The 15836-nt window shown below is 36.3% G+C and overlaps 2 protein-coding genes across 6 annotated transcripts in view; one reads left to right on the top strand and one right to left on the bottom strand.

The window, feature by feature from the left end:
- Nucleotides 1-303: 303 nt before the first annotated feature.
- The window catches only part of LOC120432162 (uncharacterized), a 63320-nt gene continuing 47787 nt past the window's right edge, over nt 304-15836 (top strand). Inside the window, exons 1-3 of one of the 3 annotated variants that reach the window (XM_039597292.2) lie at nt 304-440; nt 6431-6556; nt 6644-6730. In XM_039597292.2, coding sequence (XP_039453226.1) covers nt 6494-6556; nt 6644-6730 — 150 coding nt within the window. In that variant the 5' untranslated portion in view covers nt 304-440; nt 6431-6493. Of the gene's footprint in view, nt 441-503; nt 529-2539; nt 2657-6430; nt 6557-6643; nt 6731-15836 lie in introns of those variants that run through there. The other 2 variants (XM_039597294.2, XM_039597293.2) reach the window with 2 other exon arrangements.
- LOC120432160 (RNA-binding protein Musashi homolog Rbp6) overlaps nt 10821-15836 on the bottom strand; it is a 100218-nt gene continuing 95202 nt past the window's right edge. For 2 of the 3 annotated variants that reach the window (XM_039597288.2, XM_039597287.2), the window contains one exon: nt 10821-11132. In XM_039597288.2, coding sequence (XP_039453222.1) covers nt 11060-11132 — 73 coding nt within the window. In that variant the 3' untranslated portion in view covers nt 10821-11059. The remainder of the gene's footprint in view (nt 11133-15836) is intronic. The other variant, XM_039597291.2, reaches the window with a different exon arrangement.

Raw genomic sequence — 15836 nt, 5'->3', positions numbered from 1 at the left:
ACTAACTTAGGGATAGTGCTAAAAAGAGGGGGGATCCATGACCCAGATCTTGAACTCGCTTCTATTGAGTTTCAAAGAAAATCGTTGAAACTTATGATATATAAATAGAATCGAATGTAATCAAAAAAGAAAGAAAAATAATGAGAAACGTTTCCAGTTACTACCCACTTGGCCATCACCAACCCACGATAGTATTGATAACCATCAGGTCCCTGTTGTCGGGATTAACACCACGCTATGACAAGTGCTTTCCTCGACCTTGAACGGAACCACCCCTTTCTTATCCACCCACTTTCATGGAGTGGGTTGTTGGTTCAATCGAAAGTAAAAGCGAAAAAAACGAGCGTCGCGACGACCGGCTGGGCATCGCAGTTGGCGCGTCATTCGTCAAGTGTACGGTCGACTGAGCGGACGCGGCATTGCATCGGATTTTTGGACGGGTAACAGCATCAATAAATATAAAATTCTCGTTATCGATTACGTTATTGTTTGCGCAAAAAAGTTCACCGAGAAGCGGTTTTTGTGAAGGTTTGACTTAGGGTTATTTTGGTCTTTGACACTGTGGACTTTTTTAATTTTTGAAACTGAGCAATTCTATTTAAAATTTGACAAACTTTATATATATTTTTTTTTTATTTGGTAGAATCATTGTGATAACTTTCTCTTCATACAATGTTGGCAGTTGTTCAGACAAAAAATCGCTGGAAAATCACGCTACATCAATTTTTGACGCTCTATCGATTGATGATGACAGAGCTCGTAATCTTTAACCCTCGAATTTTGAGACATTTTTCCGTAGAGATCAAGTCTAGAGTTTTTTTTGAAAAGGTCCTATAAACTATTGTCTTTCATATGTTTATAGGACCTATTCAAAAAAAAAACTCTAGAAGTGATGTCTGTGTGTGGTAATCAGGGGGTAGCGAAGAAGCCGCCATCTTGGAAGTTCAGATAACAAACACTCAGAATCAGTATTATTCATATTACTTTGGTAACACGAAGTGGGTTATCCTGGTTGAACTCAAAAGTCCCATGCAAATGTGTAAAAGCAAACTGCAAAATGTGTAATGCCGATTCTGAGTGTACGGGCGCATAGTTTTGTCGACCAAAAGAAAAAAAGCAAAAAAAGGTAAACAGAAAAATCACTTTTTTCGATATGAATTTTCAGCCAATATTGGAATGGAATCTACAAGAATATGATAGAATTTGCCATCAGCAACACAATTCACGTGTTTTTTTCAGGAATTTATCGTTTAAATTGCGGAAAATTTGAAAATCAAAAACCCAAACAATGATTTGTTATGGGCTACCATTTGACAGCTAGTGCTTTTGTTGTGGGCTCTCATTTGACAACCGTGCTAATGTCGACTGTTGTCAGTTTGCTTTGGTCGGAATAGGGTTGCCATCCCCCCGGTGGTAATAAATGTTTTTTAATTAAAAATAAGGTCAACATTTGACTTTTTCAAATCGTCTATATATCCCAAAAGTTGCATTTTTTCGAACTCAACATCCTCTCAAAATTTCATCAAGATTCACTATCCCAAAACATTGAAAAAAATATGGTATCTTGATAACGGATTATCTGATCGATTGGAGACTTAGGCAAAATTGTGACCTTGATGAGAAGAATTCAATAAAAAAAGCCAATTAAGCGAAAATTTCATTTTCATGAATTTATTGATCCTTGCACTGTAACTTGGATTTGGCCCGCACTTTTCTCTCGCACTTTTGACAACAAGAGTTTGCAAAACTAGGCAACCAGTTGTTGTTTATTTATATTTCCAGTCGCATTTTCCACCAAACTGGACTTCCGCACTTCAAAATTGCGAGTGACAACTGAAAAAAAAGCGAGTTAACCTCGGCTCGCTTTGATCATTTTCTAGGTAATTTAAAATTTCCCAAGCCGGTTTGACAAGTCGCAATAGTGCGATCAATAGTAATAAATTAGTGCGAAGTCCAAGTTAGTGGGAATTGCGCAATAATTTACATGCTTTTTTATAATGCAAGTTTGTGTGAAAAATTTGTTTTTTTTTAGCATTTACCTATTTATTCCTTAATTTTCTAACCTACAACTTAACCGAAGACATAGCATTTTTGTATGATTACCTCCTAAATATGTATGCATACACATATTTTCATCTATTCCATGGACTTTTTTTCTATAAAAAGAATTTAAAGTTGTTTTCTAAGAGTTGGAAAAACTTGATTCAAATGAGATTTTGAGCAAATTTCTCACTAAATAGTGATTCGCGTATATTTGGAACTTGATTACGTTATAAGACAAATATTAAGATTTACTGAAAAACCCATAAATTCTGCGTACTTTTCGTGTGTATTACTGCAAGTGCGCTCGCGCGCACATGTGATTAATAAACATTCAGCCCGAGTGCGAGCTCTAGAGAAATTTGTGAGCAGAGCAAACGTCCGGGCTGGATTTCGCGCCTCGCCGAATGTTCTTCACCGTCGCCGTCGTCATATCGATGGTCTACGTGATTTTTGCAATTTTGTTATCTATCCATTTCGCCCCAACGGATTTTCGCACTTTTAGCACGCAAAAGCGCAGCGATTTAGTCTGCACCTTCGACACGGCTTGGACGGATCCGCTGGTAGCGTTCTGGAAGGACTTGTCTTTTACTGGAAATTTTCAACAGTTTCTCAAGTAAGTAGAGTGAACAGTTGTTGAGTGCTTTATATACTGGTGACTATCAGGAAGGGAATGCAGTCTGGAGTGTGCAAAAAAAAACAATGTAAATTCGATAAGCTCCCAGTTATCTGTTATCAGCTTTTGTGCTTAAATTAAACGTTGCACCTAGCCAAATCGAAAAATGTTACGTAACTAGTACCGAACACTGACGGGAGCGAGTTGTGGCGCTATAACCACGGCAAATAGTGTCCAGGGCATTCGTGGAAATACAATGTCCCATACCAGAGGGTCCCGGAGTACCAAACCGTCCTCAATCACAACCCATTTCAAACAAATCATGTCTCTGCAATACAACTTTACGCAGTAGGCCTGGCCGCTTTAACGCTTGTGACGTTACAATACATTCCAATGCAATGGCGCACTACACTGCCCATGTTCGCATAAATGTCCCATATGCAAAAACAGCAAGCTGAGAAAAACGCATTTGAAGTTTGTCCCACACATAAGGCTACGTGTTAAGTTTTCACGAAAAAACTGGATTTCCTCCTGATTTCTAGAACAAAGTACTGGATGTTATAGGCTCTTTTGAAAGAGCACACGATTTTGCACCAAACTACATCAATAACTCAAAAGTGATGAAAATGCATATGGGACATTTATGCGATCATGGGCAGTACAGATGTTAATAAATGACAAGAAGAGGGCTAGGCGTAATCTAACCTAAGGCACTCTCCAGGATCCCTTCGAAAGATTGGATGCGCTGGGGTTTGATTAGATTAAATTAGACTAGTAACTAGTAACGAACCCTGACAGATTAATAAATGCAATAAAGAGAAAACCTGCGCGGTACATGATATGATTCCCAAATTACTACGATAGTTGAAACTGAATGTTAAATGTTTAGTACACGGCAAAAGCGTGTATAATTCGATGCTGTCGTGCTAACTTGCCACACGTCGCTTTTTGACGTTCCGAGAAAAACGCGTTAAAATGTTTGACCTTGAAAAAACAAAAACGAGAGCCCGCAATGTAAACAATAACAAACACGTTTTGTTTGGTTGACCATTCTGTGCATTGTCCTGAAGTTTGGTTGAAATCGGTTCCTTTGTCGCACTTACAGCCATTTTCAGGCTGTGTCAAAATAGCACAAGATTGAAACTTCTTTCATGTATGAAAAGTGATAAAAATGCACGGAGTTTTTTCGATTTTAAATTGAATATCTCAGGATTGAAATCGAATTTTGAGGATCGCAACATTGTTTATTGTGCTGTTAGTTGTTCCTTTCGTTGATAGATAAGATACAGTGCTATAATCGAAAATAGAAAATATTTAATCTTAATGCAAACTCTTTGCAAACCGTCTGCTAGAGAACCGTTTATTTAGCTTAGAGCTTAGACATAATCAATATCCTCTTATCAGGAAACACGTGACGGATAACATGGAAAGTTTTTATTTCTCTACGATTCCACAAATTTTTTCCCAGAATTTTTAATTTTAGTTTTTTTTTTATTCTGGTTAAACAGTGTCAAAAGAAGTAATTTTGGATCCTTAATTTTTCCATATAAGTCTCCATACACTTTGGGGCTGGTCATACAGAAAAGGCATGCAAATGTGTAAAATTCTGTAACTTTCGAAAGAATTTTCTGATCTGTCTTCGGTAAAGTTGAAGGTTATGATAAGGACTAAAGAAAAAACGTACCGTCATCAGGGGTGACATTGGGTCTGGGGATGAGATTGGGTCATACAAAAATGCTGAAATTTGTATTTGTACCCAATTTCACTCCCCAGACCCAATGACACCCCTGACAACGGTACGCAAAAAAAAAACATTTTTATTAAACTATTTATGACTACAAGTTTAATTCCCAAAATGCGTATCTTTCGAAAAAAAATCTTTTTAGCTACAGTTCGTGATGGGCAATCTGTTTAGAAGAAATGATTTTCTTGAAAAAATAGTATTTTTATTAGGAAATATCGAATTTGCAATACAAAAAAAACTCTATTTTTTATGAAGTGTACCTTTTCAAGTTACAGATAATTTTAAGCATAAATTTTAAGATTATTTTTGAAGGTTTTTGAGTTTTAAAAAAATATAAAAGCACCTCTAAAAAAATGTTATTTGAAAAGCTAAGAAAATTTCCTACTATTCTCTCTAGCACTTTGAAACTCGGGCAATTTCTAAGATACAGCCTCCCAAGGAATTCAATTCAATGAAAATTAATTTCTCTAAGTGGAACCAGGTTAATTACTGTTATGTTTAACTGACGATATTCTAGAAACCAATTTCCAATAAATGGAATCATTTTTTTTTAATTTGGTCTAATTTCTCAAATGAGGATAATTTTCTATTTTTGGTTGAGCCTGATTTTAAAATTTTAAAATTATTTCGCAAAAGTTTCAATATTTAACATTGAAAATCAGACCAATAGTTTCCGAGATATCGTCCGTTAAAACATAAATAATGTCTCGTTAACAATTTTGAATAACGATTGCACACGATGATAAGTCGGAATTCGATGCCAACATTTCAAAAAGCATCATGTACACACCATTGTTTTTGAGAAAAACGCATTTGAATGCTGAGCATCCATTTTCAATTCCCATTTTAATATAAAAGCAAAATAAGATGTTCTAATAATAACAAACGATGAAAACGTTGCTTTTATTGATACTTGATCATCCAAATTCAATAAAACATTATTTCCGTAATTTTATTTGAGAAAAACAAACATAACTTCTTTTGCAATCACCAACGTCTATATTACCCTGCTGTCATTGAGGGGGACGCTTTGTTATGATTCGTTTTTCTTCGCCGAATGTACATGGCGCTTTTTTCATGATGCTTTTTTTTCGTCACGAGGTTCATGTAGTCTTTTATTTGACAGGTTGACAGGGCTATATAAACAGGGGACTGCTGATGCCAGATATTTTGTTTATGTTACTTTATCTAAAATCATGATTAAACAGACTTTACTGAAGTAACTTTTGCTCATTTTTGGTGGAGAGGTAGCATATTAGGAGTACTTTCAGAATATGCAATAACCCAGAAAGTGTCGAAATGTACATGATGCCCTTTGAAATGTTACCGTCGAATTATAATGTAAAAAAGTAACTTGTACCGAATGCACTACCGTTCTACGCATAATTGTCCCATGTTCAACTGAGAAAAACACGATTGAAATTTTTCGACCGATTTCTGCGTTTCTACGCATAATTGTCCCGTGGGTTCCTATTCGCCCTATGTGTCCCTAATCGCCCCAGTTAGCAGTTTATCACCCTTATTTGTGATTCTCTCGCTATACAACAGGTAACGAACACATAATGCTTCGTAAAACTAATGATTCCGTGTAAGAAAATACTTGGTGGGACAATTATGCGTAGAAGTTTAACGATGGGACAAACAGACTTGATGTTATTTTTAATGAGTTTCCGAACAAAGTACCAATTCTTATGTGTTTTTCTTAAAGTACACATAAAACTAAACTTAAAAATGTCATAAAGTCAAAATCGTCCAAAACTGACATGGGACAATTATGCGTAGAACGGCAGTGCACGGCGTGCTACCAAATCCTCCAAAACAAAGCCCATCAGCGTTGCGACGACGCTTTAATATTTTATCCAAACTGATCACGACGATGCTTTCGGGTAATAAACGATACCTGCCAAGGCAAAGAAGCATACAACAACAAATCATGATGACTCGCAGGTTTTCGTTTTGGCTGTGCGAACTCGTCCCATTCGCGGCTTTACTGATTTCATTTCTGGCGTTTTATTTCACACCCGTTACAGACGTCGTACTAACCGCACAGACAGAAACTCAAAAGCTTAAGCCGAATTGCTCAACACATCGCAATGGCCAACCGTCTCGCATCGTCACCCTACTTCCGCCGCTTCCTGGTGGCCGTCGCAGACAAGGTAAGACAGGGACATTTCGAAGTATCGAGTGCAAAGCCGGGGAGTTTATTGTTATCACATTTATTTATAATTCGACCGTTTTTCCAGAGGGCACCGACAACGCGCGCCATGAGCCGGGACCCGTACTCGGATCCACGTGGGTTCACCCTTACCGACATGAAGAAGAATCCCGCCGTAAGTGTTTGTTTTGGTTTTTATTTTCATGTTGCTTCTTAGGCTAATGTAACTAGAGTAATGTAACCTAAAGGGTCAGAGTGTGTCTGTCTCTTAAATGCTATACCAAAAGTGCAGTGAGAGCAGCGCCTAGCGCTAACTTTAACCGCGCGCAATCTACAGGAACGTCGTCCAGTAGGTGACGTTCAGGATGAAAAAGGAAAACGGAAAAAAGAAGCGGGAAAATTTGTCGATGCAAAGGGCCGTTTCGCGCCCGTGGCAGAACGTATCGTACTGCGGAATGTCCGACGAGCGGTGCGTCTTGTTGTAGCCGTTCTTGTTGTTGAAGTCGATCGCCTCCGACAGGTCCTCGTCGGAGAAGCCCTTCATCACCTTGGTCGCGACCGGGCCCATGTAGTTGTTCACGACGGCAAACTCCATCAGCGAGAGAAACACAAACACCGAACAGGACGACATCCACACGTCGATGGCCTTTACGTACGAAACGGGCGGTAGCGACTGCTGGGACTGGGTGTTTTGAGTGGCTGGCGGACGGAAGAAACAGAAACGTTTAGTTAGTTGAGATCTTCGGCAGTTATCTAAATCTATTTTTTTCTAATTCTGAGATTCGATTTTCCATGTAAAATTGTGTTATTTTTGGCCCTGAATAGTAAAGGCTTGATGAATTTTCAGGCAATTCAGACTTTAGTCTCGAATCAGCCCAGGCGGCGGTATTTTAATTTATATTACAATTTTGGCACACAGAAAAAAAAGCAACTTCTCAAAACTGTATCATGTTGTTTAAAAATACATGATTATTCTCCAGTCGCCATATTGGACGCCATCTTGGATAACAACACGCTCCTAGGTCACCTTGACCAATTTTTATGGTGACCAAATCGGCTCAAAATTTTGGTGAAGACTCGTAAACCGATTCCGTGTGCATGACGAAGCCCGATTGTCAAAAAGTTTATTTTAAAAAAAAGATAAAAATATTTTTGTGTTTTTCATATAAAACCGTTAGTTTTTGTATTTTTTAAAAAAGCTATTTTTAGATTCGGGTTCAGCGAACCCAAATTAGTTAAAATCGACACGTCGACAACCTTCATACTGTGATGATGTTGTTGTTGACCTCTCTATATAGCCGCCATATTGGTCGCCATCTTGAATATCTCGGCTCCCTTAAGAAATCCGGCTTTGTGACCACAATATTTGGACTCAGAATCGTCGATTTAGTCAAGTTTCATCAAAACCTGGCCTGTTACACGATTTGCCGTCAGACAGGCCATTTTCGGGTTTTGTGCCTTAACTATTTATTGAAACTAAGTTTGGATTTGAATCTAATATGAACCTAAATTCAAATATTTTACAAAATATTTCAAAATGATTTCAAGTACACAAAAAATTAAACAATGTAGAAAAGTATATATTGAAAACTATTCAACTCGCTATTTTTCGCACATCTTTAAAATATTGAAGTTTCCAAAAAAAATATATTTTTGTTCCTAGCTATCGTGACTTAATTTTTTCCTTCAATTTGAGGTAAACGTGATAAAACTGTTAGAAATTTAAATTTAGTTTCTTTTTGTACATTTGTAGCCAAAAATCCATTTTTCCATATACAGTCCAGACTCGATTACCCGAAGCCTTGATTATCCGAAGTTTCGATTATCCGTAGGATTGTATGCGACTTCAAATACAGTACTTGTTCGGTAACTGGGCTGAGAAAGTAGCCCAGTCTCCAAATACTGCTCGCTAACTGGGCTGAACAAATATTTCCCTGATGAAATAAAAAAATGAAAGTTTCTCAAATTTATTTACAATGCTTTCTTTTTATGACTTGAAATTAATTAATAGTTTAAAAAACGTGTTTTTATTTGTTGAAACTGATTAAGAGACGATTTACTCTCAAAATTTTGCCATGCGCAAAGCAAACAGTCAAACTTTGTAAGCGTTTTTCTCTGAACACTGAGTTGATTTACGGGTGCCACGATATCTCGAGATGCGATGGACCAAATTGGCTGATTTTCGGGGTGAAGACTCGCAAGAAATATTTCGCGATTTTTAAATTATGATTTTTTTAAAAATACAAAAAATCAAAAACTGGCGATTTTTTATATGAAAAACATACAGTGGACTCTCTCGTTGTCGATATTGAAGGGACCGTCGAGAGAGGGAGTTATAAAATTATAGAACAAAAAATCAAAGCATGCTTCTTGAAGGGACTGAATTTATTGACAGCTGGAGCATTATTGATATCGAGAAGATCGACAGCCAGAGAGTCGACTGTAAACATATTTTTATTCTTTTTTTTTAAATAAACTTTTTGAAAATCGGCCTTCGTCATGCACACGGGACCGGTTTAATAAGGCTTTACCCAAATTTTGAGCCGATTTGGTCAAAGCAGTGTTGCGATATCGTGGCACCCGTTTTTCGAAACTGCCTTACTTCAGGTAGCTATATCTCGGCAGTGATACAACCAAATGTCTTCATATTCGTTTTTTACTATAAAAACAGATTTTACACAAAGTTCAAGTATGTTCAAACCAACCTCTGACATTTTTGCCATGTATGTAACCCCTTAAGCTCGACACTAAACAATATGGCAGAGAATTTTTTTTTTTTCGTTATTCGATTATTCGAAGTGAAATTTTTCCGAGGTCTTTGGATAATCGAGTTTGGACTGTATTTCACATTTCTTAAAAAAATAATATTTTTTTTATCTTGGGCCATTTTTTTTAATTATTTTATAATTGATTCTAAAAAAAAAATAATTTAAAAATGATAAGAGTTGAATTAAAGTGAATGATTTGATTTTTTTATTTTGAGTTGAATTTAAGGGGTTACATTCATGTATATCGGCAAAAAAGTCAGCGGTTAGTATAAGCACACACTTCAGCTTTTTATATATTATTTTTTCATTGAATTAAAATATACATTTTCACCTGCTTTCAAAACAAATTTAAAGATATTTAGTTGCATCGTTGCCGAGGTATAGCAATTTCAAGTTAGCAGTTTCAAAAAACGGGTGCCACGATATCTTAACATTGTCTTGACCAAATCGGCTCAAAATTTTGGTGAAGACTCGTAAACCGATTCCGTGTGCATGACGAAGCCCGATTGTCAAAAAGTGTATTTTAAAAAAAAGATAAAAATATTTTTGTGTTTTTCATATAAAAACCGTTAGTTTTTGTATTTTTTTAAAAAGCTATTTTTAAAAATTGGGCTTCGTCATGCACACGGGATACATCTTGAGAGTCTTCACCTCAAATTTCAGCCAATTTGGTCCATCCCATCTCGAGATATTGTGGCACCCGTAACTCAACTCGGGGTTTTGAGAAAAACACCAACAAAGTTTGACAGTTCGCTTTGCGCATGGCAAAATTGTGAACTTAAATCATCTCTTACTCAGTTCAGTCACGAAATATCTTCATGACATTTTTAGGAGTGATAAATAATCATCTTTTGAGTGGATTTATCAAATATTCTATAATATAAAATTTTGTGATTTTCTACATGTATGTAACCCCTTAAATAAAAATTATGTTTTAAATTAAATTGGAACAAAAATATGTACAAAATATGACAAAAGCAAAATCCAAATAATACGTTGGATTAGCAACATTTGATTGCTAAATCATAAAAAAAAACAGATAAATGCATCTTATAATTTTTAGTTATAAAATGTGAACATTTGATCTCAAGCATTTTTTTTTTAAATTAATACACTCAATTTATTCATTTGATATCCCATGAACAACCTAAAAGCCAGTCATCGAACTATTTTTGAAGCCGTCACGGGCCGGAGGTTGGGCAGGCCTGCTAAAGGAATAATTTTCTTGGTAATTTTACTATTTGAAATGTTAGTGGCTATTTATTCTGGAACTTAGGATAGCTGTATCTATTTTTATTCTACCTTGATGGAGTTCATTCTAGAGGTTTCCGAGGATTTTTTTAAAAATGTGGTGTCAGCGAAAATCGTATAAAAACGCCATTTGACGTGGAATTGCTGAATTATCATTTTGTTCTTCAAAAATTGCTTATTGAGTCGAAAAAAAATAAAAAAATATCTAAATATGATTACGAAATATATAAGAAAAACCCCAATTACCCAACGTCAGCAGCGAGGTCACGCCGAGCGTAACGCGCGCCGGAATCGCCTCCGGCTTGATCCAGAACGAGATCCACGACATCACGACGATCAGCGCCGACGGGATGTACGTGTGGAAGAGATGGTAGCCGAGGCGCCGCCTCAGGTTGAACACCACCGCCAGGCAGGTGAAGTTCCCCGTCGAGTACTCGATCGTGCAGTCCGTCGTGTAGTTGTTGGAGATGTCCAGCTGGGGCAGCTCAATCTCCGGGTTCACCACCAGCGGGTCCGTCATGTTCCAGATGAAGACCAGATCCTGCACGGTGTGGGACACTTTGGTTTGGGTTTTTTTTATTGGGATTTTGGGAACAGAAGAAAGAAGGTTTCGTTAAGCTGGGTGATCTCGCTTGATTTGAGTTTTTAATAATAAATATATAATACGGATAAATAACAAGTGTCGTTGGTTGCCAGATTCGATTATAAAATAAACAGTGACTTCGTATATAGTTATTAGAAAACATGCATCCGCGTCGTGCTAACTCTGATGGCTACAAATAAAATAACAAAAAAATATACAAACAAATGTTAGTAACAGTTCGGATTTCGACTTTTGGCGGTTTCAATTTGTTCTGTTACAAATGAAAAGTAAATGTTTGTTTATTCTACAGAAGTAACATAATGTTATACTTACATGGTACACTAGAGAATGTTCGATCTACGGGAGAATGAATGATGTTTACAGAACTTGTGAGGTGGGGGAGGAGAAACACAAGTGCGGACAATGCGTTAAACAAAAATAAAAACAACGTAAGAAATGGAGAGAACAAAAGATGAAGGTATTAAACAAACTAGAGAAATGATTTTACGAAAAGCGAAAGAAAACAACTAACTACGCTTGTTTTGCTGTGTTTTTTCTTCGTTAAACTACCAATACTTTATTTCAACTTCAAACATTATACGAGAATATTTAGTTTCCTGTAGTTATTGTTGTTTGTTCACGAGTTTGTGGTTGTGTTGGGTGTATGGTTTAACTACGAATACTTTTTACCATACTTTTAAGAAAACTTTACTTTGCTTGATAGTGTAAATTAAAACGAACCAAATCTACGCACTAGAGCTTTTACGTGGTTAAACAACCAAGTGCCGTCCACAATCAAAACACTCTCGGAACTAAGAGATACATATTACTTACAAATGCTACACTAAAGGGGGTGGAATATTAAGTACGATCAAATTAAGTGTGTACAAAAGCAGCGATGGAAGCATCCTCATCAAAAGAGAGTTTCAATGAGCACTCGCTGGGAGAGAAAAATCGAAAGAGAACGATACTCTCTTGAAATTGAAATCACAAGAAGGAATTTTCGAGATGATTCCATCGCTGATTATGATAGAGATTTAGAAGGTTACTAATATAAAGTGTAAATTTAAAATGATTCAAGAACAAAATCATCGCTCGCACGCAAGCAACGGCCAATCACTTAAAGCATACACTACTCGAGTGGGAGTAAAAACTACAAACTAAAGTGTAAATTTAAGAAGAAAAAATAATCTCTTAGTGGATTTGTTTTGCGTTCCAACTCATTACAGGACAAAATCGCTTAGAATTAGGAATATTTTCTATAGATAGTTAGAGAGACAGCTATTCTTCGTATGTTGTGTGTATGTGGCATGTGTTCATTAGCGTGGTTCACGTTTCTATGAAAAAGACAAAAGTTGTTATTTTGTCTTGCATCAACCGGAATTTCGTTCTTTTATGTCCCCAGAAGCACTCCTGAAAATTTGAGCCCATTTGGTAAGGTCTAGGAGCTCCAGTTTTAATTTGAAATTTATATGGGATTTTGATTTATTTTCCATGGGTAACTATCTTTTTTTACATTGTATTAGGATTTTTTTTTTATAAATCGATGAAATGACTTGATTCTTATAGTAGGAGATAGGTTTTGAACTGGGGAACAACTTTGTAGAACATACCAACATGCTAGGAAGTGACCCTTTAAAGATACAGTGGCTTTTGAAGGGGCTTTACTGTGTGGGCCACCATCTAAAAGTATCTGTAACTTTAAAGGGTCACTTCCTAGCATGTTGGTATGTTCTACAAAGTTGTTCCCCAGCTCAAAACCTATCTCCTACTATAAGAATCAAGTCATTTCATCGATTTATAAAAAAAAAATCCTAATACAATGTAAAAAAAGATAGTTTCCCATGGAATATAAATCAAAATCCCATATAAATTTCAAATTAAAACTGGAGCTCCTAGACCTTACCAAATGGGCTCAAATTTTCAGGAGTGCTTCTGGGGACATAAAAGAACGAAATTCCGGTTGATGCAAGACAAAATAACAACTTTTGTCTTTTTCATAGAAACGTGAACCACGCTAGTGTTCATGTGTATTGTTCTTGTTCTGATCACTCAGCAGAAGTAGCAATAGTATCTACAACAACATAACACAGGTTGGCCGCGGTTTTTTGCGCTTGCTCTTTTTTTTAGTTTTGAGTAACTGTTACTGTCATGTTCGTAATACTACAGGTTACATCACATTTGCATCTACACGCTACTACGAGTAACTATTGTGTGTATGGTCGGTTATCATTATGTTGGTTTTATTATTACTATTTTTACACGTGGTATACTGGTTTACTTGCGCTTGTGTGTGTGTTTTTTGTTGTGTTTGTGTGCGTCCAGCATTTACAAATACTTCGTTTATTGAAGTACAGCATTTTATTTTATACTTCGATAATTAAGTTTGCGTCATTTTTGTTTAGTAATACTACGTATTAACTATTCATGCACGTACAATTTATAGGTTATGTGTTGTTCTAAGTAGGGTTGGCATTCTTCAAAAGTTTACTTAAAATGTAGGGACATTAAGTGTTGTGTATTTGTTTGTTTGTTTTGTTGTAAGGGAACGTGGATTAAAGGGCTAAAGTTAGTCGTGATATGCTCGTGTCGCTATTAATAGGTGGATTAGTCGAGGGGGCTTTGGTTAGATGGATAGTATGTGTGGTATGGTTAGGGTTAGTTAGTATTGTCGTTGATTGGTATGTATTAGTTCAAGAATTGCGATCTCATGCGCGCTACAAAAAAAATCTTTAAAGTGGTGTTTGTTTTTTTTTCTGAGAAAATCATGACAAAAATGATATTTCCTTGATTTTTTTAGACTGTAAACACAGCATGACGGGGAAGAATCGATGATCCACAGTGATTAAACACTTTCGGCAGCTGAACTGAAAAAAAAATCGTCCAGTGACGAGTAAATTAAGGTTTGGAGTGCTTTCAGCATTCGTTTGGAAAGTTTCAATGATGGAATTTGACAGCTGTCAAACTAAGTAGTTCTCACTGTCATTTTCTTCAAAGCGTCCACGCATACTATCAAAACAAATCGTCATGATGTGCGACAATAGAGTTATCTGAGCCCGATCTCACGCACACTAGCACGCCATTTGTTTTGTTCTGTCATTCTGTCAAGGTTCATTTTTGTTTTCATTAATAATATTTAGTGTTTTTTTTGCATCTTTTCATGGAAATTTTCAAGATTTTTTTGTAACAATGTTCTACGCAGTTGTAGAGCAGACAATTACATTTTTTATGTATTACATTGAATCCTGCAAAGGGACAAAAACACCAAATTTAAAAATGAAAAATTTGAAAAAAAACGGTCCAGAAATTCGGCTGTCAAAAAATAGTTCGATCTTCGATTCTACCACCGTCGTGCTGTTTATTCAATCTGGAAGTCTTAAAGTGATAAACTAATGTTAGAAGGAGATAAAACAAAATCAACCTCTAACTACGGACACTCGATACCAAATCCTAGCGCAACTACAAACAAAACGTGAAAAAGAAAATATTTACAACTCTCAACGACATTCTCTCTGGCCGAGAACTGCTTACGCGCAAGCTACGGTAGTGAAGATGTGAAAAAAATACTCAACAAACTATCGTTTTTTATGTCTTTAATCTCTACATTGTTTTATTAGCGATCAATTTATCAGTTTTGCAAATGCTCATCCTGTTTTTGATGGTTGATGAAGATGAGTGTGTGCGTGATGTCGTTCTCTCACGCACGAGATGCTAACACAATTTACAACCTTGTGACTACTACTCAAACTAAACCTCCCGAAAAAAAACATTGTTGTTGTAGTTTGAGACATTGAGACACTTTCAACAATGCTTCTGGGGGGCTGGATCTAATCGCGGAACGCGCTAGAGCACTTACAAAACGCTACATAAAGTGACTTGTGTGGGTGTTTCAAGTGTTTGTGTGCCTGTATTTGTGAGGGATTTTTTTTTCGTAGGGGGGAATTGATGTGGGTCGAACTTAACTTTGCGCGCAGGGTTGCAAATAGGGAAAAGTGGTGTAAAAGTACTACAAAGGGTGTGATTGTAAGTGTTTTTTTTTGAGTGTTTGTGTGTTTTACTACAGTGTTTGCTGCGGTATTTTAATATATAAATAGTGGTGTGCTCTATCACTACTACATACGAGTATGTAATTTTACTTCACACATTGTGATGGTTTTTATTTCTATTGTTTGACGCCAAATTATTTGGCAATAATTACAATACTAATTTGCTTCAATATGCAATCAAACAGATGCACTAATAATAGCTAGGTTTTCTAAGATATATGTATATAAATATTCAGTAATACTTTTGCGTGGTTCTATCAATATGTTTTGTTTTTATTACTCTTTGTCAGGTTATTATTATTATTACGTGAAACAGTCTAACAATACTTCTACGAGTTCTATTGTTCATCAACGTATGTACGTACAAGTAGCGTAATGTATTCCATATTTTACTGCAAACTACTGCTTCAAAACACTACTACTAATAGAGCAATATTATAGGAGAGTGTGATTCAGGAAAGTAGATCATGTGGTTGCTTGCTTGATATTTTTTGCATGTTTTCTGTGTTTATTGCCAAAAATGCATACGGTAAAAACTTATCACATTACCTCGTGTGTCAATTCTGTCACTTCCGGCTGCCTTTCGCCGTGAACTTTTCCAAACTTCCCAAAAATATAGATAAATAGTGAAGA

This window comes from Culex pipiens, chromosome 3 (genome assembly GCF_016801865.2).
Source record: "Culex pipiens pallens isolate TS chromosome 3, TS_CPP_V2, whole genome shotgun sequence".
NCBI lineage: Eukaryota > Metazoa > Arthropoda > Insecta > Diptera > Culicidae > Culex > Culex pipiens.
Note: the sequence above shows the minus strand (reverse complement) of the source record. Positions and strands in the feature narration are given on the sequence as shown.